We start from the raw sequence: 21763 nt of genomic DNA on the forward strand, positions 1-21763 counted from the left end.
CTGTAGATACAACATACGTCCAACAATCAACTTTTTACTCCGTATCAAACATGCTCTTTTGAGCTGAATTAAAATAGAGAAAACTAAACTAAACTGAGTTAAATTGAGAGGAAATACATGTTCATCAGCCTTATTTACCAACTTGGTAAATTAGGGGGCATATAAGACATTTCACTTATTTATGTGGGGCAAGTTAGTACTTTCTTCCCTTTTTTCCTCCCTTCTTCAGTTCTTCCTCCTCCATTATAGCTCACTGCACTTTCTTTCTCCCTTCTTCCTCCTCCATCGGTCCATCATAGTACATCAACACCATCAACACCTTAAAATTGCTTCCATAAAAAAAGATGCTACCCCTAAGGGATTGATATGACCATAATTTACTCTATTTTGCTACTAGGGTGTCTTTTTGTCATCGTTGCAGAGCGACATTGGAGCTAGTGGTTGTGGAGGAAGGAGGACGAAGGGAAGAAGAAGAGGGACGTGAAGGCGGAGATGATTGTGGTGGTTCGTGGTTGACCAGCGAAATGACAGGGGGACAATGATGGTAGTGCGGTGGTGGCTTCGTAATAACTGATGACCGGCGAGATAACATGGGGTAAACAGAGATGGTGGTGGTTCGTCATTGTGAATCGTGATGCTACATCTAAGTTTTTTTTAAAAAAAAATTAAAAAGAGTATTATATTGTAAAGCTGGCCCACAAAAGAGGCTAATTTACAATATTTCGTCAATCAGCCTGATTCACTGGGGCAACCTCCTAAATTAAACCGAACTAAACTAAAAATAAGATGTAACAAAATCAGACTTTAGTCGTTACAACGAAACTAAACTAATTGATTCAAACAACCAATCAAACTAATAGGTAAAATCGCCAACAACTAATCACCAAACAAGGTCGAGTTTTCACATTCCACCCCAATCTCCCACATCTATGCATCCTTATTTTCTTCCCTTAATCACGAGCCCAGCAAAATCGTTCCCTCAAAAAAATATCACGTCTGTTTAAATTCCCCTCTTACTTTTTCTCTTTCTTAGTTTCTCTCTCTAATTAACTCGAATCTCCAGTATCCTGTCACTAACCTCGCTCCACCAAAACTCCCAGAAAATCTAGGGTTAGGGTTTTCGAACTCCGACATCATCTGCGATTCTCGAGAAGATGTATGCTGATAAATTGGAGGGAGATTCCAAGGCGTCGATCACAGAAAGGCTTAATGGCTCCGTCGCCGGTAATTCCATTCGCCGGCGAACTGTTACCGGTAAAAGGTTGGTTTTTTGGTTTTTTTTGCGAGGTAATCTATGATTAATTTTGTGATAATCATGGTTTTTTTTTATTCTGATTTTTGAAATTCTTTTGCATTAGCTTAGTTCAATTAATGTTGAATTGGTGAATGTTGTAGTTTATGGCGTATATTTGTGAGATAATTCGATTGAATTGGTGGCGATTAGTACGATTATTTAGGAATGCTTGAATTTGAGCGAGCATTTCGAAGGTGAATAGAATTTGAGACTTTTGGTTAGGGGATTGAGTAAGGTTGGATTGATTGCTCATTCTGGATTACATAGGCTAAGTTGGGAGAATCTCTACCGAGAATGTCGGTGCTGGAGGATAGATGACTGATTCATAGCTTTAACCTGTGTACATGGGAGTGTAGGACAAGGCTAGCAGTCTGAGATTTTATTTTCTGTTTTTCGAGGTTTGAGGGTGCTGAGTTGCTGACTGTTTTGAGGACTAGAAAGTGAGTGAAGGTTGTTTGAACTAGGGTGCGAACTTCGTTAGGACACCTCCTTTTTTGAAGACCGGAGTGACTCTCTCTAGCTGCTGCCTCTTTTGTCGAGCCCGGCTTTGTTATCTGGTTTGATGGTTGAACGTGTTAAAAAACTGGTATATTCCGCTTTGTTTCCTATCCAAGTCTTTCGCAACACTTCAGGTTTACTTCTTTTGTTAGGTCTTGATTTTTCTGCTAAGGTAGCTTTTATAGCTACAATATCAGGTTTACTTTGTTAGGTCTTGAATATTCTTGACTACAGGATAGCAAATTGGTAACTGCTGCTATGTGAAATTGTATGTGATATTGAACTCGTTTTTAACATCTTGATCCTCCCAACATCACTTATGGTTTGACTCCACTAAAATTTTCTTTTAAACTGTTAACTTTAGAAGCTGTCTTATATAAGTTACCCTCTTTTCCTTAACTAATTATGTCATAGTCAGATACTCTTGACTATGAATATCTTCTGGTTATTTTTTTTTTACTTCTTTTTTAAAAATGTTGATTCCCACCCTTTTTAGGTTATAGAGATTGTTCATGGAATCTAGTGTTGGATTTTTTTTTCTGCTTAATTTAAATACTAGTTATTGTCTTTATTTGTCAATATATAGACTGGTACTTTTGGGGGTTAGGGATGGTGACATTTAATATAGTACTGAAAAATTCATGTTTTTTGCCGTTGCTGCTTTCAAGATTTCTCCAACACATCTAGGGCTGCCTCTTGGAGGTAAAGGGTAAAGGATCCTTTACCTTCCCTTTTAGATTATTGGCTGTTAAATAGGGAACCAAATTTTGTTTGATCCCCTTATCGTTCCTAAAAAATAAAAAGCATAGGAAAAGAAATTTGGTGGATTCCAGGTATCATGTAAACTTGAAGCTTTATAGTCTAGATCATTTGACTGCTAAGTGATGATTTGGTATTTTCACCCTTTTCACCGTAGTTAGGTTTCAATAATTTAGAAATTTGATGGACTCTTTGTAGGATCTAATAGATTCCTGTCTCTTTCTGTACTTTGTTTGTTGCATCTTTGCTTTCCATTTTTTTTCGGTTAGTTTATCTCAATATGTTCTAGATTTGAAGGCATATGAAGAAAGGTTATGATGTTCTTGGAACCATTTAGACTACAAGTCTTCTTCGTATTTTACCTTATTTTGGGGGAATGAACCATTGGTGGAGGCTTAGTTTTAAAAAGCGCGCCTTAGGCGTGTCTAGGTGCAAGGCACAATGAGGTTCAACAGTTAGCACCTTAGCTCTGTGAGGCTCAAAGACCTACTAAAGGCGAGCGCCTTTGTGCTTTATTTCTAGGCTGCTCCTTGCGCCTTTGCACCTTATTTTGGACCTTATGTTGTAAAGCGTCAATAGCTATTTTGTTAGATATTCTTTTCTATAAAACACTATGGGACTTTGTGACGGGCAAGTTAATTCATTTCTAGTGGAGAGAGAAATCCCATATCCCCCAATTTGATTTGAAGAATCCTAGCTATTGATCACATGGCCCTTTCACCTTTTCACATGATTCCAATTTTACTTTATTTAATAGATTTTTTTTTTCTTTTCTATACGAATAAAGTGCGCCTCACCTACATAAGGCACACGCCTTTGCCCTGCGCCCGGGCTCCATTGACTTGTGCGCCTTGGGGCGCCTTGCGCCCTTTAAAACTAAGGGTGGAGGTTCAGAAGAATGATTAATGTAAATGCATAAAAAAAAATGCTATGCTGTCATTGATAATGGACTGAAATTTGAATGTTATGTAATTGGAGTAATTACAGGAATACAGGGTTTTTTTTGGGTCTTACTCCTTGGGTCTTACTCCTTGGGCTTGATACATGCTGAAGCCTTTCAAACATAATGATTATGTCTAAACTCTAACCCATCTTTACTTCTTCAATGTGTCTTTGTAACTTAAAAACTTGTGAGCTGATATTTGTTCTTTTTATTTACCATTTTAGAGGTTTACTTTGAAGTTTGATGTCATGGTTTTGCTTTTAAATGTTACCTTTAAATAGAGTTTATCAGTTGCTTTACCTCTTACCATGATCTTGAAAGCCACAACTTCTCTTTTTATCTATTTGTTGAGCACACAAATACCAACTTGGATGTTGCCTCTTGTTCATCTTTGCATGTTACTTCTATTGTAACTTCATTTAATGATTGTGATTTTAGGGTTTAATATTGCTTCCATGCATAAGTGATAGTAACAGTGGGTGTTGGTAGTGGCAAACAGTTTTTGGTGACAGATATTCTTGTGTTACTGCTGTGTTTAATGCCATTAATTTAGGGCTGTTATGATTGATTAAGAGAAAATTGGTGGAGAGCTATTGCTGGCAGAACCGGTGAGCAGTGACTATATGCTCTTGAGAAGTGTCCAATTCTATTTGAAAAGAGTAATTACATACTTTCTGCATTAGTAATAATGATATAGCAGGGGAGCGAAGGAGAGGGGAGGGAGTTGTTTATTGCTTTTTCTTTGATATACAGAAAATGGAGGAATAAAGTCAAAGGTTGTCACTTTGAAGCTTTTCATTGTCATGGTTAGGTTGATCCATTGGTTTCCACTGGGATAGCTATCTTTATTGTCTCAGTTGTACCGAATTTTTAAGTTCAGAAGGATTCCCTCATCCGCGCCCTCCCCTTCCTGGTCTTACTTAATCCCTCCTGATAAGGGAATTTTGATCTGTTATTATTCTCATCTTCCTGTTCATCCTCAAGTTCCAAACATACTGTGAGTTTTTTTTTTTCATCGGTGCAGTCTGTGGAGTGTGGATTGTATGGACTTTAAGACCCTTTGCCCTTGGGATCAACTTTCACTAGATAACCCTAGTGTCTAGCACACTATGTTAGCATGTTTTTGGTATCTTTTCATCATGTGCCGCAACTTGATAATGACTTCTCTATCTTCTTTCTATTGATTAAAAGGACTTATCTTAGTAAGTTTAAGAAGCATATGATTTGTCATGTCACTTCCAAGTCATTTCTTACTTTGCAGCTAGCAGTTAAGTTCAACCAATTTATGGATCCAAGAATGAAGATGTGGATTATGTGCGTCAGAGTATTGTTGTGTGCTCAACTAAGTAATTTGTAACAGAGATTATTTAATGTTACTAAGAGATTGCCACATGTGTTAAATTATAATTTTATTTCATCTATGCTTTTAACAGAACTCTGATGAATTCTTATATTTTGTCTACGTTTATGTATACAATTATACATACAATGTATATATGGCATGGATGATGAGGACTTGTTCATTTATGCTGTTGGTCTTAATATATGACATGCCATTTTGCTTGTAATGTTAGCATTACTGTATTATTAGTGAGTGTTTTCCTGAAATCGTTTGTCCATATTTGCAGGCAAAGGCAGGATGACAAATGGGAACATGATCTTTACCAAGATGAGCGACCTCAATTATGTATGGATCAGCTGAGACATTTAAATAGTACTAAGTTTCCTTTTTGTTTTATAGACGACATTGGGATTGACACTATCAATTGGCTTTGAAGCGCGCAAACTTGGTGGAGGTGATCTTCGTCTGAAGCTTCAGAGGAGGAGCAGCCAGCAAGAAACCCAAGGTGGAGGTGTTCGAGATCTTCGTGAAAAGTTGTCTGGCTCAATGCACTCTCAGCCAGTAAATAAGGATTCCCAGAAGCCTAAACCTGAACACGAGGCTGTTAAACCTGGTAGAAGAAGTGTCATTGTTGCCACACCTGTAGCGGAGCCTAAAAAAGTCTCGAACCCGACTTCGAGGAAGAAAACTCAGCAGAAGGTCTGCTATCTTTCCCTTATGGACTTCATATGTGCACTGTGTAAAATTATTCCTTTCAACATTTTTAAATGATTATATGAGGGTAATCACAGTTAATCACCATTTATCTATCTATTAGTATTGGGTTAAAGGTACCTGTTTTTTTTTTTTTTTTTTTTTTTTTTTTTTTTTTTTTTTTTTCAGGGTGAACAATTGCTTTACTGGTTATAGGTCATTTGCCTACTGCTTTGCTGTTAGGGAGAATAATGTCTTTTTAATTAAAATTTTTATTTTCATTTTCATGATTGATATTTGTATTTCTTTCAGGCTGATGCATCAGTTGATGGGTTTCTTCACTCCTTGGGTCTTGAAAAGTATCTTATTACATTTCAGGCAGAGGAAGTAAGCTACACGTGCATGTGATTGTGGACCTTTTTACTTTTTGAGGACTCTTTATGGCTAACTTAGCTTTTTTTGTTTTTTCTTTGTTAGGTTGACATGACAGCTCTTGAGCACATGACCGACGAGGATCTTAAAGCAATAGGAATACCAATGGTAAGATCTGAAATAAATATTGAGATGTTAACCTGTAATGGTTACCTTTAATGGCCATTTTTCATTCCGTGCTTATGACTCGATGTACCAATGATTATTAAACCTTCAATAATGGATACCTTTAATGCCCATTTTCATTCTGTAGTGACGGCGTGACATAATAATGCCTGGGAGAGATTATTTTCTGCTAATTAATGCCCTCTTCTAGATATCCTTCTTCCTATTTTTCTTCCCATGTCATACCAAAGGCAATTATATTGTATTGAGAAACATACTAGCAACAGTGGGGAAATTTTTGTTGATTTTTTATAATTTAGTTGATATTTGGTATTGAAAACATACTAGCAAGTAGCAACAGGTCAACAGTGGGGTAATTTCATCTTAGAGTTGGTTGTGGCTTTTGTGATGAGGGGTGCTTGATTGCATGCCATTCCCAGGTTATTTTACCATTGATTGTTACTGCTAGATTCATGGCTGTTATTTCAAACAATTCCTTTAGAATTGGAACAAGGACATCCTTCCTCCCTTCCCCTCCCCAATCCCTTTTCTTGGAGGTCTTTGATTTTCAGTTTGACATCGCTACTGGTCTTCTGTTCTTTTTGCTACCTTTGGTTTCATCTTTTAAACTCTCTTCATCCCTGAATTTTCGTCATATATTTTGTTTGGGTTGTCCCAGAATTTTATATTCTTACCTTGTTAGGATATCCCAAAACTTTTTGGGCTGAAAACAGCATTTACTCTTATTTTTTGTTTTCCTATCATTCTTCTCTCCTTAACACTTTCTTTATTTTTATTTTTTTTGCTCTTTTCTCACTTCCAATTTTTCCTTTGCTTTCACCACTACCCTTAATCTCTCTGTCAAACCCTCTCTTAAAGATAATTTTAGGATTGGTGTGTATTTATTTGCATAGTTCTTAGTTTTATAAACATATTAGTCACAATATCGGTAACTGTAATTATGGTGTAGTAATTATCATAACCTGTAAGGAAAATTGTGATAACTTTTGTTGTCCCTTATTAAGGGGGCGTTTGGTGTAAGGTAATTAGAAAAGGGGAAGGGAATAAGCTAGCTTGATTCCCTTTGTTGATTTTAATGTCAATTTAATTATTCCCTTTATCCTCTTCAGACCCCGTAAACTCCTCTACTTTGATTTCCCATTGCACCTTCACACCAACCAACATCAATGCACCACCACCTCTACCACCCAAACCGTCGCAACCGCCACCACTGCCCCACTGGCATTTTTACCTGTACTTCCTCACCACCACCACCTTCAACTACACTTAAAAGTTAAAACCCACCCAAATTGAAACCACCTATTCACCTAGGGAAAAAACCCTACCATACATAACCACCAACATCCACCAAAAGCCCATAGCCCTAACAATTAGGAATAAAATCAAGGGGAAAAAAAAAAAAAAAAAAAACCTTTTTTATATCATCAATAATGGCTTTTAAAGGTTACTATTTTTGCTCAAATATAACCTTTAAAACTTCAATATAACCATGGTAGTGGAAGACAATAATTTAAGAAGGATGAGAGAAAGGGTGGCAGCGTCGACGGTGACGCAGCTGCAAGGGGGCAGGGGTGCGGCAGCAAGGACAGTGTATAAAAAGGTGTGCCTTGGTGCTGAGGCACTAGGCGATTAGGGTAGAGCCCTTTTTTTTTTTTTTTTTGGTTGCTCTGGGAGAGGCTTGGTTACAGAGGCAAAGAGGCGCACATAAAAAGTTTTTATTAAATGTTTAATATTGTGCGGCTCACTTCAAAGAGGCGTACCTTGGGCGTGCCAAGGCACAACTGGACCTTCATCTCCTCATTGCTCCTTGAGCCTTTTTAATTTTTTATACACCTGGCAAGGAGGGGGTGATGGTGATGGGCTTATGGCAACAACCATGAGAGTGATTGTCAGTGTGGGGTAGAATGGTGACTGGTTAGGGAAGGAAGAGAGTTTTTCACTCACCTCCTTTCCCTTTCTAAAACTCTTAATGAACCAATTACTCCTAAATCTGTAGTAGTAACATTAATAATCAAATATAATTTTTATTGTTAGTGCATGTATTTATTTTCACGGTCTTCGAGACCTACAGTTGAACATCAATATCTTTTTTTTTTTTATTAAAAAAAAAAAAGAAGAATTTGATACATAAAACTATATAGGAAAAATACACTTTAATAATCCCAACTATGGACGATTTACCTACAATAATCCCAACTATCGTTTATTCTACAATAATCCCAACTATTAGGTCAGTTTTCCTCCAGCAGTCCCAAAAACCGGTTACCTGTTGAAAGGGTAAACTTTTTATTTTTTTGTTTTTTAAATGACACATGTCAGTACATGAGTGGCCTAATATTACAATAAAAATTTAAAAAAAAAAAAGGAAAAAAAAAAAACAAAAACCATCCCAGCCACCCCTAAGGCCCTAGCTCACCGGAAACCGCCCAAACCACCTAGCCACCGCGAAACCCTAACCCCACACCACCTAATCTCGACGGATGCTGGCCGCCCGCCCCCACTAACCACCAAAACTAGCCAGCCGGCCCTCTACGACCCCACTAACCACCGCAGCAACACCCACAAAACTCCTTTATCTCTCCTTCTAGTGCCTCTTTCTCTCTCCTCCTCCGCGTTAACGAACTACCACCAGCGCCACCAACCTGAATCGCCACCGCTGCCTGCCGCTACTGCTCCTTCTCCTTCTGAACTTCTTCCTTCTCCAACCCCAAAAACGACAGTCACCCCTAAACCACCAATCGACCATTCACCTAACCCCCAGAACAACCAGCCACCTACACAACTATTGCTCCATTCGCAAACCCGCACCGCAGCGACGAGACCCTTCCAAAATCACCAACCACGATAGGCAAGCAATTCGACCTCCAATAATCACCGGTGGAGGATCTAGGCGAAAAAGAGGATAAGGAGGGAGGTTAGGGTGGTTTCGCGAGCGAGGTGGTTGTTTTCGGTGGAGTGGAAGGGGATAATGGAGGTTCCGGCGAGGTGGGGTGGTGGAATCTGGTTGGGCTAGGGGGTGGTGGCTGGAATGGAGGAGAGGGTTTTTTTCTTTTTTTTTCAGTTTTTTTAATTTTAATTTTTAATTTTTTTTGAACCACTTACGTGATGCCACGTGTCAAAGCAACATGTTATATCAGGTTGATGACCGGCTGGGTCTGCTCTAGGAAAACTGGGTGCATAGTTGGTATTATTGTAGAATAAACGATAGTTGGGATTATTGTAGGTAAATCGCCCATAGTTAGGATTATTAAAGTGTATTTTTCCAACTATATATTGGTATGAATCTTACAATATCTCACATGACTGTATTTTTGTATATATAATTTTTGGTCAAAGTTTTTTAAGTTAGATCATATGGAAATGAGCACTATATTATGAGATGGGAGTATACTGTTAAGTCGTACCTATTTTCATTTACAATAAATGTCTCGTACATTATATAGATTTGGTTGTGGGTTAGGGATGGAGAGAATCTAAGCCTTTTTTTGGATAGTTACTTGCTTGTTGACAAAATAGAAATTTTTTTTGAATATTGTATACAAGCTATAATCTATCTCTACAACTCCATAATTCTTGACTTATTGACGAATGTGTACTTAGAGCAAATCTGGTTCTCCCAAAGGTTTATTGCAGATTCCATTTTCCTGTTCTCTGAGGTATACTTGGAGCAAACCTTATCTCTGCTGCCTTCTGCCTCATTTTGAAAGGTCAAAGTACCTGACAATTAATGGATGTTCCTTGGGATTGGTGGGAATGAAAACCAAGCTCAACTAGGAACTCCTATCTGCGAGAGCTGATACACATACAACCATTGTATGTTATCCCTACATACAACACCATTAAAATTTTGACACATCATTAGAAAAAGGGAGAAAATTAGAAGTTAAATATAAATTGAATATAATGGTACTTGGGCCCATTATTCTAGCCAATCAAAACATGACAAATTAGAGTTGTATGTAGGGACCACATACAACAATTGTATGTGTAGCCTTTTGGCCTATCTGCCAAGAAACACTTTAATATAATTAATGATATGTTTAACTCTCTTCCCAATAATCTTGTGTTCAGATTTTAGGAGAGAAAGAGGAAAAGAACTACCTGAGTAGAAACTTACATTAAGTTCATTTTTGTTTCCCTTTGATTTACAGGAATTAAGATAGAAGAGTGAGAATTAGGAGAGAGGTGGTGCTATATATAATTCATTTGTGAGGCTTTTATTGTTGAGTGACTGGGGTCTTATGATTGTTACTCGACCATACTTTAACAGTCATAATATTGCACTGGTCCTGTGTGCTAACTCTAGCCGTTGTATTCCTTTGCTGCTCCAGTTTTTATACACAAAACAAAGCCCATATATAAATAAGCCTGTGACATTGATGCTCTCTCTTTTTGTTTCAGGGTCCCCGAAAGAAGATATTATTGGCATTGAGTTCAAGGGGTTAAGATGGGGAGTAAAGCTGATTGTTATTTTTCTTTCCTGTCAGCTTTGTTGTCAATCCCATCTCTGCAGTCCACTGTTGGTGGCCCTGTGTTTTACTTGGTATATATATATATGCCTGTTGTCTGAATGTTTACATTTTAATTTTGACAAATTGGTTTGTATTGAAGAAGCGTTAGGGCACCAGGGAGCTTCGTTTTGATTTAGGTTATATTGTAGGAAGGGTAGGTTGAAACTAATTCAGGGATTTATCTGTAATGCTACTTCAAATTATTTTAGTTGGATTTTTTTCCCCTTAAATGTGTAGTTTTCTCACGATTTATGGTTCTCTTTTGTTCTGATTAATCATTTGCGTAGAGTACTTGACTACTTCGCTTTGCTTAAACTGTATGTAATCACCGAAGTGTTTGGAAGAATTGATATCTTTGTGGGATGAGATGTTACATGTGGTTTCTTAAGAATGATATTAAGGAGGTTTTGACGGAGTATGTTTCTCAATGAGTATCCTCTTTAAAAGGAATAAAAGTGTTCATGCCAATTATCAATTAGACTCAGTTTGATGCCTTGCTAAGGCTAACGTAATTAGAAGCATCGTGACCCATTATACATCCCCCTCTTGTCTGGGATGAGGAAAAACCTGGACTGGGATGATAATTTTGCATCCCCCTCTTGTCTTCGGCTGTGCTATGTCACTATGGTACTTGTCTTTGGTGCAATTATGCGGTATAAGATTGTGTGAGGCCCGTCTTTGGTACAACCATGTAGTTTAAACTAGTATGATGGTTGATGCATGCTTTTCTGCTGGACTACGAAGATTGCAGAGCGAGAGGTCGTGCTAAGATTTATTTCCTTGACACGCAAATTGTGTAATTTGAGTTGACAAAAGAGTCAAAATCCTTGTGTCTTTAACCAAGAGAAAAAAAAGTATTGAATACAAGGATGCAAAATTTTGCAAAAACATAGTGTAACTAACTATCATTTGCTTAGCCAATAATAATAATAATAATAATAAAAATAAAAAAACTATCCAGATCCTTGGGCCAGTAAGTACTAAAGATGAAGTTTTCTACAAAAATACAGGTTGCCCAAGTTCTATCAGAATTTTTTAATTTAACATCTGCGTATTAAATTTTTTTTACTCCCCTTTTCTTTCCTCAACTCTTCTACAAAACTAGTTAGCAAGCCATCACGATTAATAAATTAATTTGTCAGAAAGCAGGATGTCCTCAGATCTGGGAGCAATCACGATAATCAAAAAGATATGAATCGCCAACATTTCTAGTTCGTCTCAGTGCTCAGAAAAGTGGCTTACGAGCCTTTTCCAACCCATTGCACAACAAGACTCATAAGAGGGCTTCAAAAATTCCATGAAGCCATGGGCAATTTTTCTGTTCATCACAGTTTTCTGGGAGCAGTCAAGTCTTCATTCTGCTCATTCCTGAGGTTTAAGATGTAACTTCTTTCGCTTTCCATGTTAAGTGCCTCAGCTTTTCTTGCTTGTATCGTTTCCATTCCTTGAAAGCTGCAAGGAGAACATGCAGTGCTACGGGTAGGAAGAAGGGCTGTCATTGTGAAGATACATGAGGAAATCAGAATACGTTACCAAACAATCTTCCATTGTGTATTACAGTTGTTTCTGGTTCATCAATAGAAATTTATTATAGCTTGCAAATTTTACTCTAAGCTATAAATGGTCCTCAATAATATCCAGCATTTTTTATCAGGCTATGTTCCAGAAAATATCAATTCAATATTCAATTTTGGACACGGGCAAAACAAATTTAGTACATCTAATTACATAACTACAGGTCTAATCTAAAGGATCAGACGTGCAAGAATGCTCCCGTGCAACCAAGCGCAACAGGACAATTATCAGCAAATGAGACCTAAGGAAATTCTGATCTGATACAAGTCATACAGCTAAAATCCAAATGATAAAGACATGTAAGATTGCATCAAACATATCACACAACCTACTCCTCAAGTTCACAGGCAGCATTGGTTACCATAAAATGATCTAGTCTCTTTTCCTAAGATGCCCTAAAAGTCTAGCAGACGTGCAAGGACTTCAGCTTTAGAGACGGGGCACCATGCCACATCTCTACCATCTATATTTATTATTTTATTATATTAAGATTTCATAAACATTATCAAAAACACACACACAAAGTTAAGTGACTAACCGAGTAGACTGCAAAGCAGTGCTCAAATGAATAATAGCTCACAGACATGATAGAAGGATGAAAAAAGGCATCTTCGGCCAAAGATCTTGCTTGCCGTGACAACACTGATAGTGAAGATGTACATATTTGTTAGCACTACATTTTGAGAAGTACAAGGTGATTAAAAAAAATCACATTTTAAACGGAAAATACCAGCAGAGTCATCATAGGCACCAAGAGTAGCATTGTTTCGTGCAAAATTTGCAGCATGAAGAGAGTATTGTACCTGCACAGGTTGATAACCTCTGATATGAATATGTAAATATATGTGCATGTGCATACATACATGTGTGTGAGTGTGCATGTATGTACACGTGAGTGTGGGTGTGCTTGTGTGTAGCTAGCACGTAGAAAAAAATTGTTGTAACTGGGAATGACATTGTGAGATGGCTCTCAAAAGACTCAACTAATAAGAATTGATTATATATGGTAGACTAAAATGTTTTATAGCCCCAATTCCCCAAAAATGGTTTACCTCCAAATTCATTTATAAAAAAAATAAAATAAAACCCTCCTTTCTATAAAGATCCTTCATAGGACCCGGAAACACCATCACAACAAAAGTAGCAACAGCAAAGCCTTAATCCCAAAAAGGATGTGGGGATTACTAACATAAATAGTCATTTGAAATCATCTGTGAAAAGTGGAGCAGGAAAATTCAGTTTAGAGTGCAAAAGCTATTTCACAAAAAAAAAAAAAAAAAAAAAAAAAAAAAAAAAAAAAAAAAAAAAAAAAAAAAAAAAAAAAGAGTGCAAAAGCAAAATACTTAAATAGGGGAAGTTAGACTTGAGAAAACGTGAGTTAAAGAAAAAAAAACACTAAGCATGACAAATGAGACTCCAAATGTAGGGTACTGCAGCCCCAAGGAGGGTCGCATATAATAAGCTATGAAGGAAAATATTAAGAATAACTGACATAAATTACAGCGATTTGCACGTGTTTTTGTCATAAATCTCCAAACTTATGCGGGGCACCATTTTAGGAAATACATTTAATGCCGAAATGCAGCCCTTAATAACGTAAAGAGAAAAATGGTAAGGTTTGGAAAAAGAAAGAGAAATATGACTGAGATAAAAAAGCTGGTAAAACACAAAGATTTTATTAAATGTCATGAAAAACTGAAAGTATATGAAATGTCATGTCCTTGGCACATATTCTATCCCTCAGTCTAGAAAAATCTCTCAAGTAACGAAAGACAGTAGTCTGGCTCAGTGATCCGATCAGTTTAAACAAGGCAGTCATACGAAAAATGGCGTATGGGAAACATTTAAGCTCTCTAGTGCTGCCAAGTGTCTTCTGTCAGCTTTATAGTAAACATAGGCAGCTTCCATTTATCCGTACAGGATGTAGATGATGACTACCTTAGTCGGGGTTGTGCTCTAGTGAGCTCCATGACAACAATTAGTGGCAGGCTAGTGGGCCAAAATGGTGTTGCCTGGATGTGGAACATTCAGATATGTTAAACAAATGTGGAAGTTTGCTACATATGATTCGTTGGGACCAGCTGTTTGTAAGGAAGACAAGAATAGAATGAAAACACAGCTTTTAAACACAAGTTCATTGACTCAGTCAACTTCCCAAGTGATCAATGCCATATATAGTTTAAACAAGTGTTATTGTCTAGTAACTTAGGTGTCCAAAAGACTCATATTCTAGTAGATCTAGCTCGAAGTGACAGGCCTCAGGGAATTTCATTAGTTAGTCTGCTTGTTTGGTGCCGAAAAATTTGTGGGAACAAATTGCATCTAAAGCTACTTGACCCAGATTTGAAGGGCAAAGATAAGTCCCAAAAGTAAAAGGAAAAATGATCACCAGGAGTGGAGCCCGAGATCAATGAAAACAGACTCTTAGTGGTCTCGCATCCAATTAGTTCCTACATTAAGCTACTTGACCCAGATTTGAAGAGCAAAGATAAGTCCCCAAAAGTTATAAGATGAGACAACTCTGAAGCTGCTTGACCCAGATTTGAAGAGCAAAGATAAGTCCCCAAAAGTAAAAGGAAAAGTGATCACCAGGAGTGGAGCTTGAGATCAATGAAAATAGACTCTTAGCGGTCTCACATCCATTTAGTGCCTACATCAAGCTTAAGGGTATAAAGTGAACCTAGTAAATCAGATACACCCACAACTCTCTCAAGATGAAACTGTTAAATGAATTCGAACTTGAATCTTTTAATAAGGGTACAAAACTACAAATCTTTAGTTTAAGGGAGAAACTTCTTGTTCAAAACCCCATAATTTCCGCTAATACAAATGCAACCAAAAAAAGTAAGACAATTAATGAGAGGCCTTCAAAATGGCAACTGACCTGTTTTCCTATTTCATCCTTTATGATCATCCTTGGCAGTGATTGAACCTACAAGAAATACAACTTTACATTAATTGAAGTCTGAACTCTGAAGATCTTACAACATGCAAGAAGTAAAAACATTTGGAAGATCTATATGATAATTATGTAATTAGTTTTGAAAAATCATTTGGTTTAAAAATAAATGGAATTCATATAGTACCCTTTTATTCTTGACCATATACACTGTAACATTCCGTTGGTTCTTCAGTTTAGAGTTTTGAGGCATAGTTGAAACTTTCAGTATTACGACAACTTAAATATCAGAAACAAAGCAGGGAAACCAAAGTAGATTAACTTTGCCATCTTTGCAAAAACAATGCTATCCAATATACTCATTCCTAAACAGTTAATTCATTATTAAATATTCCACCATTCAGTAACACAATTAGACATACCACCCACCAAAAAAAAATGGAATTACATCACAAACTAGACATAGTAAAGAACCCTCACAAAGATTTAATTCTCACCCAACGGATATGGAAGAAGGAAAGGTGTGGTTTATCATTTTCTTGGTATTACAAATAATGTGATTTGTATTTTTGAATTTTTTTACAATGGCCAAAAGCACCAACATAATATTATGGTGTTTAATGGGTCAAAAATTAAGGAGGTACCATAATGAATTTCAAAAATATTCCAAACATTTTTATGCTATTTCTAGATTCTACATTCAAATAGCATACCAATCTGGAAAGAGAACCAAGCGTGGTTGCACATGACTGAAGATTGAAGCATGTATGCTGTCGAGCCAACAGATCCAATTCCCTAAACAGCGTCAAAAGGTACAGGACGGAGAAATTTAGTAATCGAAAATAATGATATGAAACAAAGCTCAGTCCACTTGTGGAAAAGACTAACACTTTGTTTGGATAGAAGGAAATGGAAGGAAAAGAAGGGAAGAGAAAGGGAGGGGGACAAACTCTCTTGTCTAAGTAAAGGATTGGGGGAAGGAAGGGAAAGGAGAGAGAGGGATCCATTTTCCCTCTCTCTTAAATAAGCATAATCCCTCCAAATTTGGAGGGATTTGGAGGGAAAATGGAGCTCACCTCCCCCTCCCTTTCCTTTCCCTTCCTTTCCTCCTTTTTCCCTCCCCTTCCTTTCCTTCCTTCTTTGTTATCCAAACAAAGCATAAGTGACAGAACACATCAGAATTTAAAAATGCATCCTAAATTCCAAAGATTTTAGTTCAGATGAAAATGATTTTGTTGAGTCCTAATTAGTTCTTAGTTTCTTTCTTTAGTTTGGACTTTGGAGTGCCTTAGTTATTATATTCTGCAGGATGTTATATGGATGTGTCTAGCTGTACCTGAGTGGTTTCCTAATGGCATCTTAGCTGTTGCCTGTTCTTAATTTTACGCAATATATAAATTGTTTTACATTCCTGCTAGACAGAAACAAACCAGAATAACAGATTTCACATTTTCTTTCCTTAAAAGTGTAACGAAATACAAATTTAAGCTATATAGACCACTGAAGTTCATACAATAATGGAGTAGTATCTTTCACACCAAAATTTAATGCGAAAAATGAAATTCAGATAATTCATAAGTAATTGTTCTTAATGACTAATTTACTGGTCAAATACGTCTTAAAGGAGCCTCACCATTCAGTGAAGCCTCTTTCACTTGTCAGAAGATTGACTCTTCCTGAAGGACCAGCATAAAGGCTCTCAGACTTAAGACCAAAAAGCTGCCGCAATTGTCCCATAAAAACCTCAACAATATTTTCAAGATCCTATCACCAAAAATGACTATATTGTGAGAAAATAAGAGGGAAACTTGTTTCAGAAACAAAGACTTGAATGGAAACAGAGAAAAACAAGGTGGAAATAATAAGGTCATTCAACAGTATCAGTAGGATGCTGTACTTACCTTGAAGGGGATTGTATGCCTAGCTTCACGCATAGTTTCAGAATGACCAGAACAGCCAGAAGGGTTCCAGACAATGACACCTCCCCACATCTAAAAGCAAAAGATTAGTATTCCGCAGTTTTTAATTCAAAAAAGGGAAAAAATAAAGGAGTTGGACAAGAAAATGAGAGCCTACAGGAGATATAAAGCCATTTGTCATGGAGATCTCTCCATTAGGAAGCTGCAGTAAAAGAGGGCACTCCTTTGCAGATGGTATATATCTGAAACACATGGAGGATTAAAAGTATATGAGCTCCTAGAAGTCAAGCACCAGAGGAAAAATAGAAGAAAAAATTCTTCATAATAGACTGTGCATAATACAGAACAGACTGAGGGGGGGGGGGGGGGGAGTGGTATAATTTCAGATATTATGCTAGAAGGGAAGAGAGGGGGTGGGGGGGGGGGGGGGGGGGAGGGGGATCACTAAAATCCAATGAATCCAACATACAGCTTGTTTATCAAATGTAACTGGAAGCTCTAACGGAAGTGAATCCAACATTGCAGTTTGTTTGTCAAATGTAACAGGAAGCCCTCATGTTCATAGGGTTAGTCCCTTAAAACCATCTAAGCAAAGCTCCATGCAAGAAGTTAATATGATAGAGGTTTATTAAGGTCTTTGTGAATTACTAGAACAATGAATGTGGTGGAATTATTTTCAAAGTTCAGGGTTTATCCAACATTTTTCAGGCAAATTGGCAAAATCTCCCTTGAAATCTAAAAGCAGTGGCAACGGTTGCAACAATTAACTGTAAAGCAGAATAATACCCAACGCCATCTAGTCTAGGTTTTTTTTTTTTGTATCTCGTACTCTTAGATTTAGATATCTTAAAATTAGGCCTACAATGTAACCATGCCAAGTTAATACTACCATATAAAATCTATTGTAGTAGTTATATACAGGTTCTTCCACATGTTTTTCCTTTTTTTTAATGTGTAGCTTGAGAAATGTACACACATAATCACACAAGCCAAAATACAAGTATAAAGCTGAGTGTTTTCCACACACACTATTCAGTGATTTTGTTTTCAAAAACACAGAACTTCTATATTAGATAAGAATACATCACAAGTTATTTTATGACCGTCATGAAAACTTGATTTGGGGGGGGTGGGGGGGGGGGGGGGTGTTGGACCGCAGTAATCTAACATTATGATATGCAATGAAATTAAAATCTTGACATACAACTGGACAATAATACAGCTATAAAGTTCAGGAGTTTACACAACAATATGCAGGATTTTTGAACGTCCTCCAGCTGCTATAGAAGTATCCAAATGCCATTCATTTGAATTTACCTGTTATATGTTGAGACCAAGTTAGCAAAACATTTAGGACCACAGCTCATAAAAAGCCAAAAAAAAAGGTTAGAAAGCTGTGTATGAAGTCTAATAGGTTTTTAAAAAGAAAGAGAGAAAATATGTAGCCATATACGGGTTAGGATAGAGATGCCACATAGAAATAAGATGTTAATGGTTTCCTGCAGATTTAGGAACATCAAATGACACAAAAACAAATTACTATAAAAGTGAGAGATTTTAGACAAATAAAGAAAATGGAAAATAAGTTTGCTTACAAAAAAGGGAAGGTCCTTAGAGTCATAAATGTAGGCGCCTCTTTGGTCATCCCAATAAGAGAAAAAAGATTTTGGAGTATGGTACAAAATCTGAAAAGAGGAGTCCAGTCAGCATTCAAAAAGCCAAATGAAGCAAAAGCTGTCTATTACACCTCCACGCTTGCTAGAAAATGGGAATGAACAAAACTCAAGACAAGTCTCAATTTACAGACAAAGAGCTATACCTGACTTTCTACACTTATATTAGCTATCGGTGCCAAAGCCTCAACAATTGGAGCCAGTTGAATCTCATTTACCCTCTGAAAATTCCTGCATGCACAATGTATAATAAATTTATAAATCACATAACATTAACTGAAAATACATCCATAAGATATTCACAATGCTTATCGAAGTGTGATGGTATTCTGATCCATCAAACTAAATGTTTATAGGTCTAAGACATCAACTACATGGAGAAGTTTAATTCCATTCTTCAGCACTGTCCGTTAAGATAACTTCCACTGTTCAGTACTAACTTTGGCAACAGTGTGTATCGAAGTAAAGTGCAATTTGCTTAAGCAATGTTTCAAAAAGATTGCGTCCATACCCCGCAAATTCAGAAGAAGGAATCAAATTTTTTGGACAATAATACTAAGTTGACTATCTTAAATATAAGACAGCTGCTATATTTTCCAGTATACATGACTGAACTTTTTTTTGAAAGGGAAGCAACAGACGAGACTCCATAAGAGAAAATAATCTTTCAATTTGTCAAAATGTAGTGATAGATTTATAGGATAATACAAATGGCATTCCTCCCTTGATACCGATGACAGATAAAAAAGCACCAAAGCAGGTAAAAATTATACAGAAAATCCAATGGACTTCAACCTAAAATGGATTTCCTCAAAAGGTGCAACAACAACTATGGAATTCACTTTTTTTTATATATATCGGAGAAGTTAGTTTTATTACACAGCATCTAAGAAAGCATTAAATCATTAAGATACAAGTATACAACAAGACAATTAATAGCCCACTAATCATCTTTAAACTTAAAAGTTTAAAATTTCAGGTTGCTTCCTTTTTACCGAAGAAAAGAGGTACAAGTCAAGTGCGTATAGTCAAATGATCAACAAAGCATGACTAAAAAACACGAGAAATAATCGTTTGCAAAATATATTGCAGCAAACCACAAGGAAAAAGGAAATACCAGTCATAAATCCAGTCATGTGGATTAGAATTTAACAGGCTAAAAGATAGTACTACCCGACCATCAGCACCAACAGGCATAAACTCCCCATGAATCGAGCCTTCTTCTTTCCCTCCGTTCATAAATACCCTAACAAAAATTTCAGCAATCCTCTCCACTGCCTCTGCCTCGGACACCTTACCAATGATCCATCCATGCCTATGCTTTCCTACCACTGCCCTGACCTCCTCATCCTTTTTAACCACAACAACGCTGTAAACCTTTCCCTTAGAATCTGCACATATTTGACTGCCTGATACTGAATTTTCCAACAATCCATCAATATATTCATCATCCTTCCACTTTGCATCAAAATCATTATCTTTTAACAACCCACATTGCCAAGAGCATCCATTTTTGCCATTATTACTCTGCACACAACCCTTCTCCGTCTCCAAAGAAACCGAAACAGTAAAATTACTCCGGCAACTTCCACAAGCTTGATCATGACCCACCACTTCCCTCATACGCTCCGCAATCGAAAACCCCAGTTTATCCGCATCATTTAACTCATCACTAAAACCTAAAAAAACTGCTTGAAATCGACACGGAAAGAGCAACGGTTCCGATTCAATAACACTAGAAAGCGAATCCATGTACTTAAACGGAAGCGGTGATCGATAAATTTCCACAGACTTCAGCAGAAAAGGAAATCCTTCATACAGTAAGAATCAAATCAACAACACAAACAAACTATTCCAATCAAATTATTAAACTGCCAATCAATCACCAATTCTAGCAAAAAGCGTCAATCAAATTCAGCTACATTAGTGATTTTTAAGCAGAAAATTCAGCATTTATTTAGCATTTAGAATTAAATTAGCTAATTTACAACTTCAATCAGATAATTGAACTAGTTAAAAAGCTAAATTCGATCGAATTGAAGTTAACAAAATCAAGGAGAAAGAAAGAATACCTAAAATGAAAGAGAAAAGGACGGAAAGTGTAAGCAAAAGGCGCTTGATTCCAGGCTTGGTCTTTCGCATTTTGGAGGAATCAAAGGATTCCGATTGATTTCCCGGCGAAGATTGCGATTCTCCGGCGGAAATTCCGGTGGTTTCGCCGGGATTATTGGTCGGAGATCCTGACGGAAGTTTCTCTCTCTTCGAACTGTCCGGCATGTTTTCGACAACTACCAAAAATGACTCGTCTCCATTTTTGTCCTTCCCAAATGATCAAATGAGCACGTGGTTATGGGTTCGAATCCTACGGGTGTTCAAAATTGTGTACTAGGGGTTTTGGATATCCGAAAATGCGGGTGCTTGGTTTTCGTATCACTGAGTATTAGGAGGGGAGCTCTAACCACTTGAGTTATCCCTCACTCTCAATTCTAGTAATTGATGATAATTAGGTACTTGGATTTTCCCTGACACAATCGATGACATACATGATGACTTTGTGGATTTTGCTTTGGTGGATAATAGTCGTGGGGAGTTCATTGATGAAAATGTGAGGGAGATATTGGGTTTTTTTTTTGGTGTTCCAAACGGTTTACCCTTTGGGTTAATCCGGATTCGGGGTGATTGAGTTCCAGTCCCCTCCTGATTGTTGTTGCGGGTGATCGAACACGAGTTATAGTGAGGGAGATATAAAATATGAAATTTAGATACTTCGTATAATTGATGTTGATTGTGTTATTTAAATTGATGGTAGTTTACTGTCTATCATAAATTGGATAAATCAACCATGATTGTTTGGGTAACATGTTGATTAATTTAGCATGGGAATATGAACTAGAATTAGCGTAATTGTTTGTTATTGAATTTATTTTTCTTATGATTTGAATCATAGTGATGAGAACTAGATTTGAGTGTCATATATTAATCACTCTTAAATTACACAATTACCATTGCATTTAGTCTTTAACTAGGTTAGGTTTTGTGCCACGTTTTACTTACTCTATATGTTTTTTTAATAGATTTATTACTCCATATTTAACGTTT

General features: G+C 36.9%; 2 protein-coding genes across 2 annotated transcripts; one reads left to right on the forward strand and one right to left on the reverse strand.

The window, feature by feature from the left end:
• Nucleotides 1-992: 992 nt before the first annotated feature.
• LOC145624210 (uncharacterized) lies at nucleotides 993-10848 on the forward strand. The gene is made up of 6 exons (XM_081677208.1): nucleotides 993-1261; nucleotides 5123-5181; nucleotides 5273-5535; nucleotides 5842-5916; nucleotides 6007-6069; nucleotides 10489-10848. Exons 1-6 carry the CDS (start codon nucleotides 1155-1157, stop codon nucleotides 10531-10533), a joined length of 612 nt encoding a protein of 203 aa, XP_081533334.1. The 5' UTR covers nucleotides 993-1154; the 3' UTR covers nucleotides 10534-10848.
• Nucleotides 10849-11432: 584 nt separating this feature from the next.
• On the reverse strand, nucleotides 11433-20999 carry LOC145616966 (uncharacterized). Its single transcript, XM_081671679.1, has 13 exons — nucleotides 20737-20999; nucleotides 19782-20475; nucleotides 18811-18895; nucleotides 18587-18676; nucleotides 18235-18308; nucleotides 17149-17233; nucleotides 16974-17063; nucleotides 16706-16836; nucleotides 15786-15867; nucleotides 15058-15105; nucleotides 12904-12976; nucleotides 12712-12815; nucleotides 11433-12090 (listed from the first exon to the last, which is right to left on the reverse strand). The coding sequence occupies exons 1-13, from the start codon at nucleotides 20939-20941 to the stop codon at nucleotides 11974-11976; spliced, it is 1878 nt and encodes a 625-aa protein (XP_081527805.1). The 5' UTR covers nucleotides 20942-20999; the 3' UTR covers nucleotides 11433-11973.
• Between the last annotated feature and the right edge of the window lie 764 nt (nucleotides 21000-21763).

This window comes from Chenopodium album, chromosome 3 (assembly GCF_948465745.1).
Source record: "Chenopodium album chromosome 3, dcCheAlbu1.1, whole genome shotgun sequence".
NCBI lineage: Eukaryota > Viridiplantae > Streptophyta > Magnoliopsida > Caryophyllales > Amaranthaceae > Chenopodium > Chenopodium album.